Here is a 23,884-nt window from a genome sequence, read left to right as displayed (position 1 = left end):
GTAAATGGACCTAACTAGAACATTCAGGCAGCTCGTCTAGAGTCGAAGTTAAGCGAAGAATTCACACAGGGCTCACTTCCTTGTCTTTAGGGGGGCTAGGATACATTGGGACAGCCAAGTTAAGGGGCCGAACGAGCTAGCTAAGGGACCATGTTAATTAGGGCATGCAACGTTTTCAAACATTTTGCAATGGAAGATGAACATTTGCATTTCTTATTCAGTAGTCCCTCCCTGTTTCGTTCCATTTTCTTCATGAACACGACCCATCTCTACCTATTCCCCTCGAGTGGCGAATGCCGTGCTTAGATTGTTCCAATGTGTTTCCTTTCCACACTTGTTTTTTTTTGACAGTTTAATTGTGCTTTAGTGTGCTTGTTCGCCTACACTGAGTAAGTAAGTAAGTAAGGGTGTGAGGCAGACTAGTATCGATGGACTCGAAGTACTCGTGTTGCAGCACTAATGGTCACAGATGCCTCCCGAGTGGCGCAGTGGTCTAAGGCACTGCATCACAGTGCTAGCTGTGACACTAGAGATTCTGGGTTGGAGTCCAGGCTCTGTTGCAGCCGGCTGCAACCAGGAGAGACCCATGGGGTGGAGCACAATTGGCCCAGCGTCGTCCGGATTAGGGGAGGGTTTGGCTGGCAGGGATCTCCTTGTCCCATCGCGCACTAGCAACTCCTGTGGCGGGCCGGGCGCAGTGCATGCTGACACGGTCGCCAGGTGTACAGTGTTTCCTCCGACACATTGGTGCGGCTGGCTTCCGGGTTAAGTGGCCATTGTGTCAAGAAGCAGTGTAGCTTGGTTGGGTTGTGTTTCGGAGGATGCACGGCTCTTGACCTTCACCTCTCCCAAGTCCGTACGGGAGTTGCAGTGATGAGACAAGACTGTAACTACCAATTGGATACCATGAAATTGGGGGTAAAAAAAATAAATAATCTAAATGGTCACAGATGCACAGTCAAATACATGCTTTGTGTCTGTGTCTCAAATGGCACCATATTCCCTGCATAGGACACTAATAGTGCACTACTTTTAACCAGGGCTCTGGTCAATAGTACACTGTATAGGAAATAGGGTGCATTTTGGGAAGCACCCTTTTGTTCACATTATACACTGAACAAAAATATAAACACGACATGTAAAGTGTTGGTCCCATGTTTCATGAAATTAAATAAAAGATCCCAGAAATGTTCTATCCTCACAAAAAGCTTATTTCTCTCAAATTTTGTGCACAAATTTGTTTCCATCCCTGTTAGTGAGCATTTCTTCTTTGCCAAGAAAATCCATCCACCTGACAGGTGTGGCATATCAAGAAGCTGATGAAACAGAATGATCATTACACAGGTCCACCTTGTGTAGGGTACAATAAAAGGCCACCCAAAATGTGCAGTTTTATCACACACAATGCCACAGATTTTGAGGGAGCATGCAATTGGCATGCTGACTGCAGTAATATCCACCAGAGTTGTTTCCAGAGAATTTTATGTTCATTTCTCTACCATAAGCCACCTCCAATGTTGTGAGCAGACATAAGCCACGGACAACTAACACAATTTATCGATGGAAATTGGAATGCACAGAGATAACGTGACGAGATCCTGAGGCCCATTGTTGTGTCATTCATCCGCCGGCATCACCTCATGTTTCAGCATGATGATACATGGCCCCATGTCTCAAGGAACTGTACACAATTCCTGGAAGCTGAAAATGTTCCAGTTCATCCATGGCCTGCATACTCAGTACTGGTACTGTGTCAATGTGCAGATCACATTGATCAGGGATATTATAACCAATGCTATAACAGTTTGTATAAATACACAAATGGACACAGTAGTCGTTTAATATATCTGTCCAGTGTTCCAGATTTATTTTGAAATATGACCTAAAATGGATTAAAATGTAATTAAGGATGTTAAAAAGCAGATTTTCTCAAGTGACCCTGCTTGGCCTGTTAGCGTATATTGGTAAAATAAATATATATATATATATATATATATATATATATATATACATTGGCAGCTCAGCTGCTACCTTTATCAGTCAACAACAGCTAACTAGGTTTCCTCTTGACATAAAACTTTGAACTTCAACCACAGGATTTAAAATAGAAGGGCAAGGCGAGATGGTTGTTGTGTGGAGGATTTGCTTTGACTTGCTTTCTTGTTGGCTAAGCTGTGGATTGCTTGGCTTGCTAGCTAGCTTGCTTGGGTGCAGTAAGTGTGCTGTGCCTTCCTGAGCTCGTGGCCGTGTCCGACTACCCATACTTGCGTCCTAAATAATAGGCCATTTGAGTGTGAAAATAATCGAGTTGTATAGTATGTGACATTTCAAAAATCAAGTATACTTTAAATGCCTGGATGTCATGCTCATTTCGGCTTTGACAACAGCTGATAATCAGATGGGGTCTGTGCTACCGAAATGAACCAATAACACAAAACAACACAATCGCTCATGACACATTCTCAGTATGCAAAAATAGAATGTTTTATAGTACGTGATTTTTTTTCACATCGAGTATGGTTTAAAAGCCAGGATGTTATACTCATTTTGGCTCTTTATCTAGTAGAATTTGAGCAGACTTTTCCACAATGTATTGGAAGAGGTGAACTGCGAGTGATAGGCCCTAGTTCTCTTCAGGTAGCTAAACAAAACTAGGCTACTTAATTGGGACGATGCCGAATAGAGAAGCTCCTTCATTGATGTTGAACTGTAGGCTGAGTCGTTTTTGTTCTCCTTAAAATATTGCATCGTAGGCTACATCTTTGAAAAATAAGTTGTCATTGAATAGGGTTTCTTGTTCTCTTGGCCTTTGTCAGAGCTTTTAAAATAAATACTTAACCAGCATTTAAGTTCCGGGGGACTTAGGATGTGGCTGCGTTATTGATGTCATGTAAATCAGGCCTTTTGATTTGAACAGATTGTTCTGTAGGCTAGGCTACCTATTTAAATGTATGATTCAAGCCTTAGCAGTCATTCTGATCTCATTCCCAATGATCAGCTCCTTAATTTATTGGGTTCTGAATTTGCGATGCACCCGACTGTCCACATTTCTGTGCAACAGCCTTTTAATTTAAACATTTGAAAGGTTTTGGTATACGTACTAGTCTGTTTGATTTAATTTATATATGTTTCAGAACTTTGGTTTTACTAATAAATATGTTAAAATGGAGCCAAATGATCTGTTTCTGTCTTCAGTCCTTTTTAAATAGGATAGGTGGGCTATACCGGCTAAGGTATAGGTTGAATGTGATAGTCTGCCTACAACCAGCTTGAGTTTAGATAAATAAACAAATTGTAAATGAGCTATTATCAGGCTGGTTAATGTGATGCATGTCTGTTGAATTTAGAAAAACCCACCTACATACCTGCTACTGCGTTGCATACTGCATACTTTTTACTAAACGGTACATGCTAAATACTATGCGACAATGAGTACATCAACTGAATACTAAGTATGTTGTACGGGTGGGGTTTTGGACACGGCCATGTCTCCCCACCAGAGAACTTGGAAAAAACTGCTGGACCAATTACACACTGGCCTGTCTCAGCCAAAGAGGATGATGCCATTATCCAAGCAAAGAGCTTTTTAAAACCGTTCAAAAACAAGTTTGAGATGGAGTTTTACAGTGGATTTTTTTCTTCTCTAATATACTTTGGCCACAACTACAAGTAGGATAAGTCATCAACATTATTTGGGTATGATCAAACAGAATGAGTTTTTAAAATTGTTATTTTCATGGAACGGTTACTTTAATTATCTCAGGCGGGTCAGCTTCAACAAACACAATGGATCATCAAACACACACGCAGTAATGCCCCCTTAAAGCTGGGTTCATGCAGTGCTGCATGCAGATCGTGCAGCCAGTGAGGCAGACAGTGGGAGCAGCTCCTAGGACATGATTACTGCACCCACCACCACCGGCTAGCATTACCACACACACGCACACGCACGCGCACACGCACACGCACACACACAGTATATAAACACTTAGAAACACACACACACAACCCCCTTTCTCCATCACACCAGAAACCCACTAGTTTCTCCCCTGCTCCTGGCCAGCCTGGTTCAGGCAGGCAGATGACAATATGGTTCCCTGACTAATAGGCCGCCTCCTCAGCAGATTCCCTCCTGATGTAAATAAACAGTACGGGCCATTACCTTGCCAAGGCCGCCAAGGAAAGCAGGCAGCTTTATTCTCTCTCTCCCTCCCTCTTACTCACTCGCTCTCTTTTCCTGTCACTGACTAGGGGAGGAGGAATTCTAGCCTGTAATCCAAACTAAATATTGTGAAACAGTGATATTTAATTTGGGTTTCAGGATGGAATTTCTCTCTTTCCAAACCTTCCTAACAAAGAGGAATTCTACCCTGGAATCTAAACTGAACGTAGTGAAACTGAGCGATATTCAGTTTGTATTGCCGGCTAGAATTCCTCTCTTCTTCCCTTCATCCTTCTCTAGTCAGAGTGGAATTCTAGCTTGGAAACAAAACTGATCAATGGCGCGATATTCAATTTGGATTCAAGGCTTGTGGAAAACTTTCAAGAGGGAGGAAGAAGCCATTTTGTTTTTACATAATTGGACCTGAAATGAATCAGCTGCTCTGCATGGGTGACTCAGCAGCAAGACTTATGTTATTAAACCAGGGGCCAAAGCTCTGTCAGAACACACACACACACACACACACACACACACACACACACACACACACACACACACACACACACACACACACACACACACACACACACACACACACACCCGAAAAGGCATCACTAAATCACACCTCTATATCGATGGCTTGTTGCATTTTTAATCAGGCTTGTAGATAAAAACAGCTCTGCCCATGATTCTGGATGCTTCACAAATGGCACCCTATTCCCTATATAGTGCATTACATGAAAACCAGGGCCCATAGGGACGCATTCTAAGTATTCTATAATAAATACATGGATAGAGCGGCAATGCAAATATGAATAACTACGTTTTACATACATATTATAATCAATGTCAGTACGGTCCTAATCTGCACCCCCAAATGCTTCCCTATTCCCTACACAGTGCACTACTTTTAACTCCGATGCCCCCATCTCTCTGTGATTCCTTGTTCTCCTGACAATGGCCATTTAAGGCGTCTGGCAGGGGGTCCTGGTAAATGATCATGCTTTGAGTTCTCTTCAACCCCACCTGACCAAGAATACATCCTAAATGGCACCCTATTCCCTATATAGTTCCCTTCCTTTGACCATAACCCTATGGGCCCTAGTCGAATGTAGTGCACTAAATAGGGATTAGGGTTGCATTTTGGATAGAATCATTGTCCTCCCATCTCTATGGTAGGCAGTAGCACAGCGGGTTACCAGAGGGTAGAACGTTTGTCAAGTTTCCCTGGACTATGCATAGGCCTGAGCTGCTGGACGCAGTGGGATTTATGTTTTAAGAAAACCCTCATTGGAGAAAGAAAGAGAGAGGACAAGATAGAGGGCTTAGAAGACAGAGAGAGTAAAGAGTGAGAGAACGAGAGAGAGAGAGAAATAAGCAGATGAAGACTAGAAAGAAATGACACCAAAAGAAGAATAGTAAGAGATGAGGATAGAAGGAGAGGAGAAAGAGGCCCCGTCCATCCGACTCTTTACTCTGTGGTGAAATGGAGCGAGCTGCCTCTAGGGGGCAAAGTGCTGCTCTGAGCAGAATATTTAAAGGGAAATGTCACCGCTACGCTTGACACTATTTGGGGTGTTTTTCCAGTCTACTTACATAATTATGAGTGATGAAAGGTGATTCAGACATAATTATGAGTAATGAAAGGTGTTTCAGACATAATTATGAGTGATGAAAGGTGTTTCAGACATAATTATGAGTGATGAAAGGTGTTTCAGACATAATTATGAGTGATGAAAGGTGTTTCAGACAAAATTATGAGTGATGCAAGGTGATTCAGACATAATTATGCACCATAGTTGGGAGAGTTCAAGTAATGTCGTCATTGGTTGATTGAACCTGCTGTCTGATCAAAAAATGAATGAGTCATGTTTTGTAGCAATTATTGTAAAAAGCTAGCACCGAGTAGATATGGCTGTCCTTGCTAAATAGAGCCATTGGACTAGTCTCAATGATGTTTCTATCTGAGAGGCATATTTCCTTGTTCCCACCCTCGAAGGCAGGCTTTTCAAAATGGGTGAGGTACTGTAATAGTTTGCAGGTTCACCGGAGCTATGTTACCGTGCACTGTCTAAGATTGCTAAATAATTAGCTACAATGGCTGCTTCTGCTTCATCTTTCCAAGAACAGCTGGATTAAAAAAAATAATCATAATGTTATTTTACATACAGTTGAAGTCGGAAATTAACATACACTTAGGTTGGAGTCATTAAAACTCGTTTTTCAACCACTCTACAAATTTCTTGTTAACAAACTAGGTTAGGACATCTACTTTGTGCATGACACAAGTAATTTTTCCAACAATTGTTTACAGACAGATTATTTCACTTATAACTCACTGTATCACAATTCCAGTGGGTCAGAACTTTACATACACTAAGTTGACTGTGCCTTTAAATAGCTTGGAAAATTCCAGAAAATTATGTCATGGCATTAGAAGCACTTGATAGTCTAATTGACATCATTTCAGTCAATTGGAGGTGTACCTGTGGATGTATTTCAAGGCCAACCTTCAAACTCAGTGCCTATTTGCTTGACATCATAGGAAAATCTAAAGAAATCAGCCAAGACCTCAGAAAAAAATTGTAGACCTCCACAAGTCTGGTTCATCCTTGGGAGAAATTTCCAAATGCCTGAAGGTACCACGTTCATCTGTACAAACAATAGTACGCAAGTATAAACACCATGGGACCACGCAGCTGTCATAACGCTCAGGAAGGAGACGCGTTCTGTCTCCTAGAGATGAACGTACTTTGGTGCGAGAAGTGCAAAACAATCCCAGAACAACAGCAAAGGACCTTGTGAAGATGCTGGAGGAAACAGGTACAAAAGTATCTATATCCACAGTAAAACGAGTCCTATATCGACATAACCTGAAAGGCCGCTCAGCAAGGAAGAAGCCACTGCTCCAAAGCCGCCGTAAAAAGCCAGACTACGGTTTTAAACTGCACATGGGGACAAAGATCGTTCTTTTTGGAGAAATGTCCACTGGTCTGATGAAACAAAAATAGAACTGTTTGACCATAATGACCATCGTTATGTTTGGAGGAAAAAAGGGGGAGGCTTGCAAGCCTTAGAACACCATTCCAACCGTGAAGCGCGGGGGTGGCAGCATCATGTTGTGGGGGTGCTTTGCTGCAGGAGTGACTGGTGCACTTCACAAAATAGATGGCATCTTGAGGGAGGAAAATTATGTGGATATATTGAAGCAACATCTCAAGACAGGCAGTTAAAGCTTGGTCACAAATGGGTCTTCCAAATGGACAATGACACCAAGCATACTTCCAAAGTTGTGGCAAAATGGCTGAAGGACAACAAAGTCAAGGTATTGGAGTGGCCATCACAAAGCCCTGACCTCAATCCTATAGAAAATGTGCGGGCAGAACTGAAAAAGCGTGTGTGAGCAAGGAGGCCTACAAACCTGACTCAGTTACACCAGCTCTGTCAGGAGGAATGGGCCAAAATTCACCCAACTTATTGTGGGAAGCTTGTGGAAGGCTACCCAAAACGTTTGACCCAAGTTAAACAATTTAAAGGCAATGCTACCAAATACTAATTGAGTGTATGTAAACTTTTGACCTGCTGAAATAAATAATTCTCTCTACTATTATTCTGATATTTCACATTCTTAAAATAAAGTGGTGATCCTAACTGACCTAAGACAGGGAATTTTTTCAAGGATTAAATGTCAGGAATTGTGAAAAACTGAGTTTAAATGTATTTGGCTAAGGTGTATGTAAACTTCTGACTTCAACTGTAGGAACATACAGTCCTATTTATTTGATCGGGAATACACATTGAGACAGTGAGAAAAATAATTGCGAGACCAGCAAGCAGTGGCGGTAGCTTAGACCAGCTGGACCAGGACTTAGGAGGGTAGATGACAAACGATGAAGTTGTTTTGCTGTCGGTAGCTAGCTAGCTATATAAGCCCTCGTTTTACACGTGTTGTTCAGTACAGTACAATTTGGTGATCGATTCGGCCAATATCAGAGCTTGCAAGTACCACTACAAGCCAAGCTAGCCAACTTTATGACACATACAGTGGTTCCTCCTTTAAAATTTGCGAGCTTACACCGCGGGACTTAGAGGTACCCAGTGTCATGGCTTCATTGCTCCAGACCACCGCAAGTTGGAGTTAGAGCACTCATTATGCATTTGGGTCCCAAGGTTTTATATGACTAATCATATCGAGTGGTTCCACTGACGAATTTGACGCGAGCCACCTGTCGCTGGTGACTTTCTTCAGAAAAGATTGCTGACAAAACATTACGGTGGAAGCAAATGTAAGTAGTAATGTCATAACGAGTCAAGCAAAAAATGTAGAATTGACAGGAATATGTTAGTTCATGTAGAGACAAACAATTGTGCATATTTTTTTATCATAAAGTACATTTACGAAAATCGGTATTTAGCAAGTTTTCTTTCAGTCATATCTAATACCAGGTGTATCAAACTCCATTATTTGAATGATGCTGTGTCTGCATGTATGTATTACAATTATACACTTTAACAGTGTTTACCACTCCTGCTCCTGGGACATCAATGATTACACATTGTAACTATGCAATAGACCAGAAACATAAGTAAAGGCTGATTTGTAATTCATATATACAGAAAAAAACACTACACTACACTACACCTCCTCATGCATATCTAACTCCCTTAATCTGAATTAATCTGAGGAGGTTCTCCCAGCCATGTGGACGATTGAAAACAGGGCAGCAAAGTTTGTTTGTCACCAGAGTGGTTTAGAGCATATTACTATTTGCCTGTGAATAACCAGACCTTCATACAAACGTGCTATGCTGAATTCTTGACGCACAACCAAAGGTGATGCCATATCCTGCCAGCACGCCCACACGCGAGCCACTCAGGCGGAGAATGACGCGTGGAAGAGGGCAAGGAATGAGATGAGAGTAACAATCCAGGCTATTTGCTCTGAGACCGGCATAATAATGTAATGAAACAAGCAGGGAGCAGGTTTCGAACCCTCAACATTCTAGCCCGAAGTCCAGCACGCTATCGACTGTGCCTAAATTTATTAATTGAGGTTTGGGCCGATTGTGGCTAAAAGCACTTTATCAATTGGAATCTTTAACAAGTGGAAAGGGGAAAAAGTGTTATTGATTTTTCACAAGGAATTAGGCACTTTCCCATGTTTACTACAGTATGTATTGTAGGCTATGTTTACTTGTCAGACTGCACAGTAGCCTAATAAACAAATGCAGGTGGCTTATATCTTCAAAATGCTTTAAATGCTTTATTATCCAAATGTAAAAGCATTTACTGTACAGTACTGTATTTCTTCATCAGGATCTTTATGCTTTCGTTAATAAAATAATGATAAAAATACTCTTTCAAAATGCAGATGTTGATTTAGTTATGGATCCATAACGAATTACTATGGGAATAAATATCACTGAATTACAGAAATATTGGAACAAAGTTGTCTAACCTCTAGAGGACCCCTTCCCGCTCTGATCCCGGTACCGGGATTTATTGACAAGATACCATGGCGGGAAATTCAAAACTGCAAGAATCTAATAATTTCAATTTCTCAAACAATCAACTATTTTTCACCATTTGAAAGATAAACATCTCCTAAATCCAACCACATTGTCCGATTTCAAAGAGGCTTTACTGCGAAAGCATAAAGTTAGGTTATGTTAGGAGAGTACATTGAAAATAGCTGGGTGTAATGTTTTGTCAATTCAAAGACAGGCGTCACCAAAAGCAGAAAACCAGCTAAAATAATGCACTAACCTTTGACAATCTTCATCAGATGACACTCCTAGGACATTATGTTAGACAATACATGCATTTTTTGTTCCATCAAGTTCATATTTATATCCAAAAACAGCATTTTACAGTGGCGGTGAAATTCAGATTTTTTTCCCCCTCAAATGCTTCCGGTGAACAGCGTTACAATTTACAAAATTACAAATTCGAAAACATTGGTAAATTATAATATTGTCATTCAAAGAATTATAGATTAACATCTCGTAAATGCTACCGCATTGCCAGATTTCAAAATAACTTTACTGGGAAATCACACTTTGCAATAAACGGGGTGCTATGCTAAGAACAATAGGCTAGGCTATACAGATTAGCACCATCTTGGAACCATCTAATATCAATAATACTATTGTAAATATTCCCTTACATTTGATTATCTACATCAGAAGGCACTTCCAGGAATCCCAGGTCCACAACAAATGTTGTTTCTTTCGACAAAGTTCATAATTTATGTCCAAATAACTCCAAGTTGTTCCATTTTGTTAGCGCGTTCAGTAGGCTCCTCAAAATGTAGGGCGGGGGGGGGGGGAAGTCATGACGAAAAGTTAAAAAAAAATCTATTTACGTTCGTTCAAACATGTCAAACGTTGTTTAGCATCAATCTTTAGGGCCTTGAGAACGTGAAACGGATAAATATTTCAACAGGACCTCTCCTGTGTCTTGATAAACGTTTGAAATACAAAGTCTCATCTCACATGAACGCGCATGTGCGCACAATAATGAAGTGACGACATCCCAGGGACGTCAACTTCCCTTCCTTGTCATCCGGTCTCTGTTCATCATAGACGCTTCAAACAACTTTATAAAAATCGTTGACATCTAGTGGAAGCCGTAGGAAGTGCAAAATGAATCCTTTGTCACTGTGTGTTCTATTAGCAATGACTCAAATAGTACAGCCACAATATTTTCATTTCCTGCTTGTATTTTTCTCAGGTTTTTGCCTGCCATATGAGATTTGTTATACTTACAGACACCATTCAAACAGTTTTAGAAAATTCAGAGTGTTTTCTATCCAAATCTGTTAATAATATGCATATCCTAGCTTCTGAGTTGGTGTAGGAGGCAGTTAAAAATGGGCACATATTTTTTTCCAAATTCTCAATACTGCCCCCTAGCCCCAACAGGCTAATGAAGGCAAACAATTTAGAATCCTCTTATGCTGTAGCCTACTCCCGACCGTCACGTTGTACAGCGCCATATTGTCCATTCCATCCTAACAGAAACCCTGAGGGTTTCGTTTTTCTCGGAATAGAAACACCATAATATTAATCACATTTATTAAGCCAAATTTCTTAAATTCAATCCCATGTACTATGTTATTACAAAAAGGTTTTATATTCTCTGGTAATGCCAATATGAAAGACTTTTCAAAGGCTCCTTCAAAGAAGGTGGACAATTTTTTTTCTGATAATTCAAAAATGGCTGACAATTAAATAACGTGCCATAGAATGCTGCAGCAGCCCGCAAGGAACCACTGTACAGTATGATATGTTAATAATATATTAATAGACATATATAGTGAAATAGAACAGCAGTGAAATTTCCCTTTAAGACTCTTACCCCCCTCTCTTTCTCACACACATACAGACACAGACTCACACACATAACCGGGCACAAACACACACCTCCCCCTCAATCTCCTATCCATCCGCAGAACAGTCAGACTGACAGACTGCTCTTACCATGCTCTTTAATAGGGTTTGATGTGGAGCGTTGCAACAAGGGTTGCTACTTGAGAGACCTGTTCTACTGTAGTACCGCAAAGCTTCAATCTCACTCACTCACTCACTCACTCACTCACTCACTCACTCACTCACTCACACACACACTCACACACACACACACACACACACACTCACTCACTCACTCACTCACTCACTCACTCACTCACTCACTCACTCACTCACTCACTCACTCACTCACTCACTCACTCACTCACTCACTCACTCACTCACTCACTCACTCACTCACACACACACACACACACACACACACACACACACACACACACACGCTTCAATCTCCCTGACACGCCTGACTGCGTCTGTCAGCCACAGGTTAACGGTTCAGCAAGGTGTGAATGCAAAATAATTGTCCTCTTGAAAAATAAGGCATAAAAAGTATGACAGTTATTTGTCGTAGGAAATATTAGCTTTTTTGGAATTAGATTACATCTAAAAATACAGTGGCTTGCCAAAGAAATACAAGATCAAATAGTCTTTCTATTCGATGATAAAAGCAAACTCTTAAATGTTTGAATTTTTTAATACCCATTTACGGTATGTTGTGCATGGATGACGCGTGTTTCGCATTGCTCCTCACACAAATACTCTTAAAACAAATCCCTGTTTAAATTGGGAGAAAATCAGGCCCCTCTTTTTGAGCAGCATCACATTGCAGAATGAGGATTCATCCAAAATGGCACCCTAGTCCCTATATAGTGCACTACTTTTGAACAGAGCCTGATGGGCTCCCATAAAGATCTAGTCAAAGTAGTACACTACTGTAAGAAATAGGGTGCCATTTCACATGCACACTCATCATCTAGCATGAGAGGAGGGCAGCAGAAGGCTGTGAATATTCAGCAAACACCAGTCAAAGAATCGTTTAAAGGCGGAATTAAAAATGGCAAGCCACCTGCTCAGTTTCAGCGTTTGTTGATTCAGTCCGAGGGTAGGCTGCCAGTGATTTGCTATATGACAGATATTCACCGCCTGACTCCCACCCAGCCCTGATTGCAGAGCGAACGGTGGCTACGGTTCAACAACACACTATAGCCAGGAGCTCTGTGTGTTTTTCAAATATGGCACACACACACACACACACACACACACACACACACACACACACACACACACACACACACACACACACACACACACACACACACACACACACACACTCCAAGACTCAAGCCAGGCTCAGAAACACACTGCACTACAGAGGATACTGGTGAGGAGATGACGGCTAATAATATGGAGTGAATGAAATGGTGTCAAACACAAGGAAACCATGTGTTTAATACTATTCCATTTATTCTATTCCAGCCATTACTATGGCTGGAATAGTCATCCTCTGATATAACGTGCCACCAGACACCACTGCTGCACTAACATCCTCATAATTTGAATGTCATCAGACTGATTGTGATAGCGCAGCTTTCCCTGAGTAAAACACACAGTAGTTATGACAACAGCACCAGGAAGAAGAGCACGGAGTCCTAATGAATCAAGACTTTGTGCATGAGGCTTCATGAGGCTAATTCTCATAGCTTATTCAAGACGGATGAAAAATGAAGAGGCAGGCCTCCCGAGTGGCGCAGTGGTCTAAGGCACTGCATCGCAGTGCTAGCTGTGCCACTAGGGATTCTGGGTTGGAGTCCAGGCTCTGTCGCAGCCGGCCGCGACCGGGAGACCAATGGGGCGGTGCACAATTAGCCCAGCGTTGTCCGAGTTAGGGGAGGGTTTGGCCGGCAGGGATGTCCTTGTCCCATTGCGCACTAGCGACTCCTGTGGCGGGCCGGGCACAGTGCACGCTGACACGGTCGCCAGGTGTACGGTGTTTCCTCTGACACATTGGTACGGCTGGCTTCCGGGTTAAGTGGGCATTGTGTCAAGAAGCAGTGCAGCTTGTTTGGGTTGTGTTTCAGAGGATATACGGCTCTCGACCTACGGGAGTTGCAGTGATGAGACTAGACTGTAACTACCAATTGGATACCACAAAATTGGGGAGAAAAACGGGTACAAAAAGTATAAGAAAATTAAAAGGCAGATAATGTATTACCTGGAGTGCTACTACTAAGAACTAACAAACACAGATACACATACACAAACCTCTCTACCCCGTTCTCCCCTTATCTTCCCCAGCCAGGAGGAGCAGCCGCATTAATTGATTCGATATTGAAAATAGTCTGTCAGTGTGTTTTGGAGAGGGTACTCATCTGATAATGAATGGATGCAACGCCTCAGCGCCGCTAATTAGATTAAAGACACAGACAAAGCCCCTAGCTTCCTGCTCCTCTCTGCTCTCACAGAGCAAGGAAGTCCCATTGGGATGACCAGCACCGCACCAAGACAGCCCACTGTGCCTAGATCCATTGCTGCCCCCAAACAAACACACTAAGTCGGTGTTCCAAATGGCACCATATTACCTACATAGTGCACTATTTTTGAGAGCACTATATAGGGGATAGGGTGACAATTTGGACGCACCCTAAAAAGTCCCTGTTGGCCGTACTGTATATACCACACCTCATCCACTTTGCCTAAAGGCATAGGCCCGGTTGAATTTAATCTAGCTCTATTGTAACTCCTTCCCCTAGCTTCTACACCCTGGATAGGTCTGAGCCGGTGTCCCAAACCTCAGCTTGAATCGCCCCATCTAGTGCCACTGATTTGATGTATTCAGAACTAGCACAGCTGATTCCAGTTATACAGGTTTGATTGGTTGACCAACTGAAGGTGTGCTTAGGAGAGGTTTGGGAAACGATAGTCTATAAGCAATATAGTGAAAAGGGGATCAATCCTGACCACAGACACACATACACAACTGGGGTAAGTGTTACCTGGTCGGCGACAGCGCGGGCCAGTTTGTCCATCCTGGAGCCTGCCTCTGCAATCTTCTTGGCGGCGTTGATGACATCAGAGGAGTTCTTCAGGGGCCCTTTGCCTCTGGTGTGGAACACAGGGAAACAGGACTTAAGTTCTAGTATGTTTAAAGTTCAACGTTTTTACTTACCAAATGCAGACAGCAAACACTCTGAAATACTTGATATTAACAAAATAAAAGGTCAATTTTATATACACAAGACACTTTGCCACAAATAAATAATGCATAAGATAAAAACGGCAGTAGTGATCTTCCTAAAAGTGAAAAAAGATAACAATACTCCAAAAACACCCAAAACGTGGGCCGCAACTACACTGGGGGAAAAAAGTATTTGATCCCCTGCTGATTTTGTACGTTTGCCCACTGACAAAGAAATGATCAGTCTATAATTTTAATAGTAGGTTTATTTGAACAGTGAGAGACAGAATAACAATAAAAAAATCCAGAAAAAGGCATGTCAAAAATGATATAAAATGATTTGCATTTTAATGAGGGAAATAAGTATTTGACCCCTCTGCAAAACATGACTTAGTACTTGGTGGCAAAACCCTTGTTGGCAATCACAGAGGTCAGACGCCACTCAGGAGGGATTTTGTCCCACTCCTCTTTGCAGATCTTCTCCAAGTCATTAAGGTTTCGAGGCTGACGTTTGGCAACTCGAACCTTCAGCTCCCTCCACAGATTTTCTATGGGATAAAGGTCTGGAGATTGGCTAGGCCCCCCCAGGACCTTAATGTGCTTCTTCTTGAGGCACTCCTTTGTTGCCTTGGCTGTGTGTTTTGGGTCATTGTCATGCTGGAATACCCATCCACGACCCATTTTCAATGCCCTGGCTGAGGAAAGGAGGTTCTCACCCAAGATTTGACGGTATATGGCCCCGTTCATCATCCCTTTGATGTGGTGAAGTTGTCCTGTCCCCTTAGCAGAAAAACACCCCCAAAGCATAATGTTTCCACCTCCATGTTTGACGGTGGAGATGGTGTTCTTGGGGTCATAGGCAGCATTCCTCCTCCTTCAAACACGGCGAGTTGAGTTGATGTCAAAGACCTCCATTTTGGTCTCATCTGACCACAACACTTTCACCAGTTGTCCTCTGAGTCATTCAGATGTTCATTGGCAAACTTCAGATGTGCATGTATATGTATTCTTGAGCAGGGGGACCTTGCGGGCGTTGCAGGATTTCAGTCCTTCACGGCGTAGTGCGTTACCAATTGTTTTCTTGGTCACTATGGTCCCAGCTGCCTTGAGATCATTGACAAGATCCTCCCGTGTAGTTCTGGGCTGATTCCTCACCGTTCTCATGATCATTGCAACTCCACGAGGTGAGATCTTGCATGGAGCCCCAGGCCGAGGGAGATTGACAGTTCTTTTGTGTTTCTTCCATTTGCGAATAATCGCACCAAATGTTGTCACCTTCTCACCAAGCTGCTTGGCGATGGTCTTGTAGCCCATTCCAGCCTTGTGTAGGTCTACAATCTTGTCCCTGACATCCTTGGAGAGCTCTTTGGTCTTGACCATGGTGGAGAGTTTGGAATCTGATTGATTGATTGCTTCTGTGGACAGGTGTTTTTTTTACAGGTAATAAACTGAGATTAGGAGCACTCCCTTTAAGAGTGTGCTCCTAATCTCAGCTCCTTACCTGTATAAAAGACACCTGGGAGCCAGAAATCTTACAGATTGAGAGGGGGTTAAATACTTATTTCCCTCATTAAAATGCAAATCAATTTATAAAATTTTTGACATGTGATTTTCTGGATTTGTTTGGTGTTATTCTGTCTCTCACTGTTCAAATAAACCTACCATAAAAATTATAGACTAATCCTTTCTTTGTCAGTGGGCAAACGTACAAAATCAGCACGGGATCAAATACTTTTTTCCCCACTGTAGTTACGTTCTTCTCAAATCAAGGTGCTCTATCATTAGTAGCTGACAGCTGTCAACATAGGTCTTTCTCAAAGATCATCAGTATTGGTACCAGTCTGTTTCTGCTCGCTTGCCAACTCCTTATGAAATTATCTTGACAATAACAGCAATGGAGTTGGCAAGGCTACAACATATCTGGTAACAGGTTAGATTGGATGTAGGCCTAAGTTTTATCAGATCCAGCGTTAACCGGAGATAGCAGACACTCTCATAGTTGATGTTTTACCGGTGTCGGAACTGCATTGGAGCCGTCAAATTGGTGAGCAGCTGCTCTTGCTAAAGCGGATCCGATTGAATAGAGCGCTTAGCCAACAGTTTAACCAAATATGGTATCACTACGCTACTGATATAGATTGGCAGATGTAGTTTTGTAGTTTTCTAGTTGTAGGATGACATGCTGAAAAAACAGATATAAAGCAGTAGTCACTTACAGTTGAAGTCGGAAGTTTACATACACTTAGGTTGGAGTCATTAAAACTCGTTTTTCAACCACTCCACAAACTTCCTGTTCACAAACTATAGTTTTGTGCATGACACAAGTAATTTTTCCAACAATTGTTTACAGACAGATTATTTCACTTATAATTCACTGTATCACAATTCCAGTGGGTCAGAAGTATACATACACTAAGTTGACTGTGCCTTTAAAAAGCTTGGAAAATTCCAGAAAATTATGTCATGGCTTTAGAAGCTTCTGATAGGCTAATTGATATCATTTGAGTCAATTGGAGGAGTACCTGTGGATGTATTTCAAGGCCTACCTTCAAACTCAGTGCCTCTTTGCTTGACATCATGGGAAAATCAAAAGAAATCAGCCAAGACCTCAGAAAAGAAATTGTAGACCTCCACAAGTCTGGTTCATCCTTGGGAGCAATTTCCAAATGCCTGAAGGTACCACGTTCATCTGTACAAACAATAGTACGCAAGTATAAACACAACGGGACCACGCAGCCGTCATACTGCTCAGGAAGGAGACGCGAGCTGGCTCCTAGAGATGAACGTACTTTGGTGCGAAAAGTGCAAATCAATCCCAGAACAACAGCAAAGGACCTTGTGAAGATGCTGGAGGAAACGGGTACAAAGGTATCTATATCCACAGCAAAAGGAGTCCTATATCAACATAACCTGAAAGGCTGCTCAGCAAGAAAGAAGCCACTGCTCCAAAACCACCATAAAAAAGCCAGACTACGGTTTGCAACTGCACATGGGGACAAAGATTGTTTTTTTTTAAGAAATGTCCTCTGGTCTGATGAAACAAAAGTAGAACTGTTTGGCCATAATGACCATCGTTATGTTTGGAGTAAAAAGAGGGACTGACCTAAGACAGGGATTTTTTACTAGGATTAAATGTCAGGAATTTTGAAAAACGGAGATTAAATGTATTTGGCTAAGGTGTATGTAAACTTCCGACTTCAACTGTGTATTGGCTGACATCACGGTAATTGGGCATTTGTGAATCCATGCATGATGTGTCATTGGCTGCGTCTCAAATGGCACGCAATTCCTCATATAATGCACTACGTTTGAGAAGGGCCCATGGAGATCTGGTCAAAAGTAGCCCACTATATAGGGAATAGGGTGCCATTTGGTTATCAAAGTTGCATGGCAACATTATATTCGCCAATTCCACAAATGTCACCACAAGGGTCACTTGACTAAAGTCAGTGCAATCATCCCCACCACACCACATCCATAATAGTTAATCATTATGAAACTGGATGGGTGCATCCCAAATAGCACCCTATTCCCCCATAGTGGTTTGGTCAAACGTAGTGCACTATATGGGGAATAGAGTGCCATTTGGGAAGCAAATCTTCCCCTTTTTGAGCTCTGTACAGCTCGCATATTCTGTCCACTGAATCATAGTGCCATACCTTGGAATAGGAACATTGGGTTAAGCACAGGGCTATGACATGATATACAGATGGTGGGGGCTCGGAGACAAGCTGTTGCCTTCCAAAGAACATCAACATCCACACTGTAAACACTACACAGGATCACAATCATCTTGGTTTGGCTGCATTCTATTCTATCTGACTCAATGGGAATAAAATACTGTTGGATCTCTGTTAACCTACAGAAAAACAATGTGTAGGTAGCTGCTGCTGGTGTCATGCGCGTCGTAAGGAGAAAGAGGGAAAAGCGTAGCGGTTATTGTGCTCATCTTCTTATAAGTATTTGACCCCCTCTCAATCAGAAAGATTTCTGGCTCCCAGGTGTTGAGAGGGGGTCAAATACTTATTTCCCTCATTAAAATGCAAATCAATTTATAACATTTTTGACATGCGTTTTTCTGGATTTTTTTGTTGTTATTCTGTCTCTCACTGTTCAAATAAACCTACCATTAAAATTATAGACTGATCATTTCTTTGTCAGTGGGCAAACGTACAAAATCAGCAGGGGATCAAATACTTTTTCCCCTCACCGTATGTGAAGGAGACGTGTCACGCTGCAGGAGGTAAATGGTGACTGGTTCCTGACAGGTTTCGTGATCCACGCCCCCTACCTTTTAAAGGTATCTGTGACTAACAGATGCATACAGTATCTTTTTTCCCAGTCATGTGAAATCCATAGATTAGGGCCTAATGCATTTATTTCAATGGACAGATTTCCTTGTATGAACTGTAACTCAGTAAAATCTTAGAAATTGTTGCATGTTGCGTTTATATTTGGTTTTAGGATAATGTACATATAACTACAGTCTGGTTTGGCAATTTATCAGTTCAACTCGATTCCCAAATTGCCCGTCTGATACAAACCGCCATGATGGTCATGGGTGTGAGGCAACATCCCTCCCTGCAGGCAATTTTTTAAATGACTGTTTACCAGACAAGTGCAGAAAATAATTTCAGATCCCTCCCATGTGCTTTACTCCGGTATCAGCTCCTCCCCTCAGGCAGACGCTATAGGGCCCCTACGGGTACAGGTATAAGCACTCCTTCATTCCCATGTCCATCAAATACCTAAACGGCAATATGCAAAGCTGAGCTGTGTTAGTACGCCACTGACAGAATAAGGGAATATGCAAAGTATTATGTATGTGGATATATGAGAAGTGTATGATGATAAGGGCAATGTGCAATGTATGTATTATGTTAAGTGTGTAATGTACAGTGTCTATTTTGTATACAGCAGTACTGTGTGTTTAAGACAATTTTCCCCTTCGGACATTAAAGTTCATCCTATCCTATTCTACATATTAACCGATTCTATTGCGCAAAATCAAACATTACTTTACTGTTGCCAGGCTGCCATCTTGATTGACCCCAGGGGTGTATTCATTTAGCCGATTCTGTTGCAAAATGTTTTGTCTTTTGCAAAACGTTTTAGCAACATAAACTGTTTACTCCAAACGGAAAATGTTTTTCAACGAAAACAAGAGTTTCTATTAAATTCATCTAGGTCCCTCCCGGTTTCGTTCTGTTTGCTTCCGTTTGGTACTTCAATGGTAAACTGTTTCCATTGCAAGACGTAATGAATACACCCCAGGTATGGCTGATTTGGGACTGACATAGTAGAAGTCCCGGTCGGAGGGGGGGCATACAGGAGTGACGTGATTGGTGTAGAAGTCTGGGGGGGGGGGGGGGGCACACTCCTGAGAGGGCCACATTTAGTAGGCAAATGTAGTGATATGTTGCAGACATTAGTATTGCCATTATTATTCTAAACTTCAGCTGTTTGTTACATGTTTCTTTTACTATATTTTGAATATCTAAATATTCCACAAAGACGCGCCCTGCTGAAGTGTGCTATGGGTTTTAGGGAATTGATCTACCATAGAAATATATTTACTAGAATGGGTATATAGAGCCTCTGTCCATGGCAATTTTACTGGTAAACTTACGGGCACACTCAAATATAGCTGACATGGTATTGTTATGCATCATTTGCAAATGGCCACTGGTCCACCCATAACAAACCTGTTGACTTGAATGGTGACACCCGTTCTAGTAATTCTATATTATTATCATTATTATTATTACATTGACATTCATAAGGAATACCAGTCACTTCAACTAGGTTCTCTTTAGCCACATTGTTACTGTACCTGGTGAAGTCCGTCATCTCCATCATGATCATGCACATCTGCTTGGCAAGGACGATGATGTCGTTGCCATTGTCGTCCCACTTGGCCACTTCGGCGTCCAGCTTGCACTTCTCCTGCCGGAAGCTCTCCACCTGCTCGGCGATCTTCGCCTTCTCCTCCTGAGGCAGCTGGGCCATGATGGCCTGAGAGGGGTAGGAGGAGGAAGATGTAGGAGGAGGTAGAGGAAGGTGAGTAGGGGAGTCAGAAAGAGAGGATGAGTAGTGAAACAATATAGGGAGAAGAGGAAGTGGGTGAAAGGGGGAAGAATAGATTGAGGAGGAAGAGAAGGAGTGGAGAGAGAGAGAAGGAATAATCAAACAATTTAACACTGGCAGTGAAAAGGCTAACTATGATACAGCAAACACTGAAGATTAATCGTCAATTGATCTTAAAATATTTAGCGGACTGCCACTTTGAGAAGCCTATATTCCTTAGTATACTCAACGAGAATAGATATAAGAGTTTGACTTTGCCCTTCTGAAAGGCTTCCGAGTAAAGTTATAAACTTGACAATTAATCAACCAGCACTCCTAAAACCCCTTGACATCTTATACTCGTGAAGAGAAAAATCCATTCCTCTGCTCATTTTGTCGTGAGAATACATTTTGCTCTCTTGCCATAGCCATTCGAGGCAAGTCTGAGATGGCATAAATTTATAGGCAAGGTCACTGGCACAGTAGAGGCTCTGATATTATTTGCGAGATAAATGTCTAATTACTTTACTTCTTATACCAGTCAATGAATAATGTATTTGTTCAACGTTCTGAGGTGAGTGCAGGGGAGAAAAGTACGTCGGGCACTATTAGGTTTGTACTATTGATCCAAAACAGAGAAGGAAAAGAAAAGATGAGGTATCCATTGCATGGTTGATATTGTGGTTGATATGCATGGTTGATATTGTTCTTAACCTCTCCCTATACTGCAAAAAGTGAAAATCTAAGCAAGCCTAAATATCTATATATTGAGTAATAATTCACTTAAAATGTGTTTTTGGTCTTACCATTGGCAGGTAATTTTGCTTATTTTAACCTAAAAAAAGGCAGATTGTTTGGTTAATACAAGTAATTTTTCTTATTTCAAGATATTTTGATATTTTACCTTAATTGTCTTGAGGTAAAATATCTTGAAAAAATCTTGACATAAAATAAATTACTGGTATTAAGCCTTAGTTTTGGTTATTTTAACCAAACAATCTGCCATTGACGTTAGATAATTTAGCTTGGTAAATTTAGCTTGGTAAAAGAAAAGAAAACATTTAGGTGAATTATCACTCAATATAAGATATTTAGGTTCGCTTAGACCCGCGGTTTCATGCATTTTAGACCAGTGGGAGGAGCTTAGGCAGCATTTAGCAGTCACCAAGTCCAGTGAACACTGCTACATGGCTTAGGTTTTATACTCCATGTACAGTGATCCTCAAAACATATTGTCTCTGACTTTTTTGAAGTCAGTGCTGGGTGAGGTACAGTTGGCCATCAAGGCTTTTGATCGAGAGCAAGTAGATCCTCTTAAACTACTTGACAGCTTGGTTAGCCTGATCAAGTTTGTGAGCAGCAGGGTGTTGAATCCACTGGCAAATGTTGATATACTCAAAGGGCCAATAGATGGATACATCAGTCCCAAACCGTACCTTGGTTACCTTTTTGAGTCAAAGGCAGCTGAGCTCCACCTTGCGCCTGAGGATGAAAACAATGTCCGAAAGCGGTGTGTAGCCTTCACCATCCCCCTCACTAATGAGTTGAGGGTGAGACTGCCGGGCAACATCGAAGCATTGCAGTACATGTCAGTTTTCAATGTGGAGGAAACTCTAAAGCACAATAAGAGCCCTGGAGAAATAGAAAAAATAGCCAGGTTGGTTGGCTACTCCCCTGCAGAGATAGACAAGATTGTCCAGCAATGGCGTGCCATCCATCTTAGTAAATGGAATGAGACAAAAAACACACTGAGCTTCTGGAGTGAGATTTGGAACTTCGGGGATGCAGCTGATATCAACCCGTTTCAAGAACTTGCCATGGCTGCTGTGTCTGTGTTGTCCTTGCCACACTCGAATGCTGAAGTCAAGAGAGTATTCAGCCAGATGAGTGTGGTAAAAAGCAAACTTAGAAATGGGATGTCCTTGCAGACCCTTAACTCCATCCTGTACATTCGATATGGAATGAAGCTGTCTGGTGAGGCTTGCTATGAGCACCAGCTGCCTGATAATGTTTTGCAGCTTTTTACCATTGGCAGGTAATTTTGCTTATTTTAACCTAAAAAAAGGCAGATTGTTTGGTTAATACAAGTAATTTTTCTTATTTCAAGATATTTTGATATTTTACCTTAATTGTCTTGAGGTAAAATATCTTGAAAAAATCTTGACATAAAATAAATTACTGGTATTAAGCCTTAGTTTTGGTTATTTTAACCAAACAATCTGCCATTGACGTTAGATAATTTAGCTTGGTAAATTTAGCTTGGTAAAAGAAAAGAAGACATTTAGGTGAATTATCACTCAATATAAGATATTTAGGTTCGCTTAGATTTCCTTTTTTATAGTGTATGCTTTTTATATAGTATGCTTAATGATTTCCTACTCCGTCATTGTTTCCTCGATTTCTCAGCTCCCTCTCAAAGCTCATGGAGGAGATGTGAGGTAGAGACCTCGGAAGCAAGTTTTTCCAGGCACAGCCTATAAACTCTACCTATCTCCCTACTCTCCCTATAACACGTCTTTATAAGCATCAGTGGTCTCATTCAGAAATAACTTCCCCCAATCTGCCTCTTTTTCTCTCCTCTCCTCGCTCTCCTCCGTCCGTCTGTCTGTCTACGTCCATCCCTAATTTCTTTCACAGCAAAGCTGGTGTGTGGGGGTGGCCAGCAGGATGAGCTCAGCGTGAACGTGTATCACCTTTCACCCATCCCTCCATGGAGGTGTGAGGAAGAGAATAACAACCACAAATGACTCGTCTTCCTCTCATAAAGTACCTCAGAACGGAAGGAAAGAGAGCGTTAGAGAGATGCAGAGCGAGGCAAAACTGTTTTAGGTGCCATCAGACACTGCTCTCTCATCGCACATCGCCAGATGTCACCCTACTGATCACTCCCTCTCTACAGTCTCAGAGTCAGATATTATACTTTTGTCAGTGCTGCCCAAGTGGAACCATTTCACCACTGGAGCCTTGCTGGTTTCAGTTTCAGAGCAAACTGGACCAGGGCTCTTTCTCAGTTTGTATTTTCTTGATTCCTTATGTCTTCTCTCTCCTCACAAGGTTCTTAAACCACATTGATGGAGAAGATCCAAGGACCTTCCCCTCGAACCCTCTCCT

At 41.8% G+C, this 23,884-nt stretch overlaps 1 protein-coding gene across 1 annotated transcript in view; it reads right to left on the bottom strand.

Moving 5' to 3' along the window:
- Positions 1–23,884, bottom strand: part of LOC106609934 (catenin alpha-2) — a 767,831-nt gene that overhangs the window by 7,756 nt on the left and 736,191 nt on the right. Inside the window, exons 15-16 of the mRNA XM_045722643.2 lie at positions 20,541–20,722; positions 14,526–14,631 (exon numbers count right to left, since the gene is read on the bottom strand). Coding sequence (XP_045578599.1) covers positions 14,526–14,631; positions 20,541–20,722 — 288 coding nt within the window. The remainder of the gene's footprint in view (positions 1–14,525; positions 14,632–20,540; positions 20,723–23,884) is intronic.

Source organism: Salmo salar, chromosome 08, assembly GCF_965601325.2.
Source record: "Salmo salar chromosome 08, fSalSal1, whole genome shotgun sequence".
NCBI classification, from domain to species: Eukaryota; Metazoa; Chordata; class Actinopteri; order Salmoniformes; family Salmonidae; genus Salmo; species Salmo salar.
Note: the sequence above shows the minus strand (reverse complement) of the source record. Positions and strands in the feature narration are given on the sequence as shown.